The 3,202-nt window shown below is 66.3% G+C and overlaps 1 protein-coding gene across 1 annotated transcript in view; it reads right to left on the bottom strand.

The window, feature by feature from the left end:
• ATP8B2 (ATPase phospholipid transporting 8B2) overlaps positions 1–3,202 on the bottom strand; it is a 16,544-nt gene that overhangs the window by 6,291 nt on the left and 7,051 nt on the right. Inside the window, exons 12-18 of the mRNA XM_077764044.1 lie at positions 2,196–2,404; positions 1,617–1,660; positions 1,191–1,356; positions 864–1,052; positions 483–598; positions 221–385; positions 29–140 (exon numbers count right to left, since the gene is read on the bottom strand). Of these exons, the coding sequence (XP_077620170.1) occupies positions 29–140; positions 221–385; positions 483–598; positions 864–1,052; positions 1,191–1,356; positions 1,617–1,660; positions 2,196–2,404 (1,001 nt within the window). The remainder of the gene's footprint in view (positions 1–28; positions 141–220; positions 386–482; positions 599–863; positions 1,053–1,190; positions 1,357–1,616; positions 1,661–2,195; positions 2,405–3,202) is intronic.

Below are 3,202 nucleotides of genomic sequence, written 5' to 3'. Positions count from 1 at the left end.
TCCGGCCTTGGCTCCCCGCCACTCTCACCTTGCTTATCCCCGGTCAGCACCCAGATCTTGATGTTGGCCAGCGTCAGAAGGGCAATGGTCTCCGGAACCCCTTGCTGAAGCCTGTCCTCGATGGCCGTCGCGCCCAGCAGCTGCAAACCCCACAAGGGGCCCTGACGGGACAGTCCCCGGCCCAAGCCCTCCCTGAGCCCCCCCACCCCCCCCGNCGTACCACCATGTCACGCTCAACCTCCTCGTACACGCCGGCCAGCCTGTCTTCCCGGCTGTCCTGGGCCAGGCTGGCCTGGAGCCGCCGCTGGGCCCACGCCTCATAGTACACTTCGTCCAGGTCCCTGTAGGCCAGAACCAGGGTCCGCAGCCCTTCCCCTGCGTACTCCTGGGGACGGAGCCAAGGGCACCAAGGTCACCGGGGCCTCAGCTGCCCGGCCCCTCCCAGCACGAGTCCAGCACGGAGGCCCCGCCCCCACACCTACATTCAGGTGGTCGGTGGTGGTATTGAGCAGCTCCTGGGCGGAAGGGTGGAGCCTGTCCAGCAGAATGGTGTCCGCCCCTTTGCAGTAGAGCCGGATCCTGCCCTCTGGGTTCCGCACTATGTCACAGCAGCGGAAGCGAGTCCCAGACTCAGGCGGGTGAAGACCCCCCGAATCTCAACACACAAACAAGACCACCCAGCACCCCTCACGCGTTCCAGGCAGGGACGCTGCCCCCCACAAGCCCATGGCAGCCCATCCTGGCCCCACCCGCAACCCCAACCCTGACAATGACCCCCTGTCCCGTCCTCGCCCCGCAACCCGGCCTCGTCCGTGACTCCGTCTAGGCGTCACCTGCGACTCGCAACTCCGACCCGGCCTCACCTATGACTGACATCCGCTTGCGGATGTTATTGAAGTCCAGGATGGCCAACAGCTGATAGGTGACGGCTGTGCCCATCTCATGGACGGTGATGGTTTTGGGGGTGCGAGAGCGGAACACGAAACCGAAGTTCCTGGCTGCAGTGACCAGGGCCCCCTCGTCCGGGGACTGGGCCTTGTAGTACAGCTCCCCTGTGCAGGGGAGGAACGCGTGTGCTGTAAGTGGCCGCTGGGAGCCGCACGTCCCGCCAGGCTGCCCCTGCCCGGCCGCACCGCGGGGTGGGCTGAGGCTCCGAGTCAGCGGGGAGAACCGGCCGGCCCTGGACTCACCCTCGTTCTTCTCTTCCGACATAACGGTATGACACAGGGATAGGAGGCGGAAGAACTCGTGCGTGTGGGGGTCCCCCATCTTGACAGCCTCCAAGAGGGTGGGGTCCCAAAACAAGAACTTCTTGTCAGCCAGAGGGTTGAAGGAGAAGTCGACGGGCTGTGGCCTCTGGAGAGAAAACAGTGCAGAGGCTGGGGGCCAGGCTGCGCCCCGGGGAGGCCATCCCCACCCCATCTCCTGTGCGGAGGACAGCTCAGATCCTGCCCGCCGTGAACCCCCAAACCTCTCACTTCTGCAAACACCCCTTTCTCCAAGCAGTTTCTGCTCCTTGACCAGAGAACACACCCCTCCTGACTATACCCCCCACTCCTGGTCAGGCGGCCTGGGTTTAGCTGGCGTGTAGAGTAACTACGGAGGCTGGCCCTTACCTCTCCCAATTCAGCTTTGTGTCCCAGGACATCAAACACGTCCCCTACACGCACCGGGACAGAAGGAGAGGCCGCGTCAGGGCTCACAGAGCAGCGGAGAGGCCGGTACAGAATCCCCAGGCGTTGGGGACCCTCAACCCCAGCCACTGAGCCGACGTCACACAGATGCGCACCCTTGACCCCAGGCCCGAGCCCCCTGAGCCCCCATCCCTGACCCCACCTGCTCTCCTGCCAGGGCCCCTGGTTCCCGGAGATCGTCATCCTACAGGCCTGATGACGGACCGAGCCCCACACGACCCGTCCCCAGCCACCCCGTGGGGCCCCCACAGGCCCCGGAGCAGCAAGGCCACACCGGAGGCCACGGCCACGTTCCATAGGCTCACGAGGGCCCTGAGCAGCAGCAGGGGAGCTGCGTGGACGCCCAGCGTCTTGGGCTTCACCTCGAGCAGCCGGGGAGCCCTCTCCTGCCTGGGGCCGAGCCTGGGGTGAGGGCGTCAGCAGAGGGCTGGGGAGGGGCTCCGTGGCCGTGTCCTGTCCCCAGCGTCAGGACGAGTGTGGAGCCCCGGCCCCCGGCCCTACCGTAGCTGCGGCCGCTGATGGAGCACTTGTTGAAGACCATGATGTTCTGGGTGAGCGTGCCCGTCTTGTCGGAGAAGACATACTCCACCTGGCCCAGCTCCTCGTTCAGGGTGGTGGTGCGGGCCTCGGCCGGCGTCTGCCTCTTCACACAGAACATCTTCCTGTCCCAGTTGATGAAGTAGCTGTGGCCCAGGCGGATGACCTCCACGCTGCACGGGGGGCGGGCAGAACAGCAGGCTCAGGCAGGGGGCCAAGGAGGCCCCCACCCACATGGGCCTTCGCTGCAGGCCCCCCGCCTGGGGACGGACGGACGGACGGACGGAGCGGACACCTGGGCAGGAAGGGCAAGGAGAGCCCCCTGACCCCGACCCTCCAGTGCTGTCCGGACAAGAAGGTGCACAGGGCCTGGGCAGGCAGGACACACAGCGCAGGCAGAGGGGCTGCAGGCCGGGCTGAGCCAGCTCTTACCTCAGCGCTAACCACACAGAGACCGTGCGGAGAGAACGAGAGAAAGGGCGTGAGAAAGCAGAACGGAGAGACAGGAGGGCCCTGGCCCCTCGCTGCCCGCGGCCAGCGCTCTCCTTCCACCCAGCCCAGGCCTCTGGCTTTCCGAAAGGGAGCCAGGCAGCCAGAGACGCCCACCCTGCACGGGGAAGTCACGTCGAGCGACGGCGCGCTGCTCTCCACATCCCGGGGCCTCCCCAGCGCCCCAGGAAGGCGGCCATCAGGGCCAGCACGGACCCGGCTTTGAGGCACACCCGGAGCCCTGCTTCTGACCTGGCGGAGGCTGGACCGGGGCCCGGTTACCCAGCAAACGCACGACCGGCCGGAGGGGTCTTCTCGGCCTTCACCCCACTGAGTGGGTCACGCCCCCTAACACACTGTGGAGCCTGACTTAGCAAGAGGCTTCCTTACGCTGCAACCGTGGGTGCTGGGTGGACCGGATCTGAACCCGGACAACAAGCCCAGAGACGGGGAAAAGCCAGGCTGCAAACGAGCAGGCATTG

Source organism: Crocuta crocuta, unplaced genomic scaffold (genome assembly GCF_008692635.1).
Source record: "Crocuta crocuta isolate KB4526 unplaced genomic scaffold, BGI_CrCroc_1.0 scaffold528, whole genome shotgun sequence".
NCBI classification, from domain to species: Eukaryota; Metazoa; Chordata; class Mammalia; order Carnivora; family Hyaenidae; genus Crocuta; species Crocuta crocuta.
The sequence above is the reverse complement of the archived record's forward strand: the minus strand, read 5'-3'. Positions and strand labels throughout refer to the sequence as shown.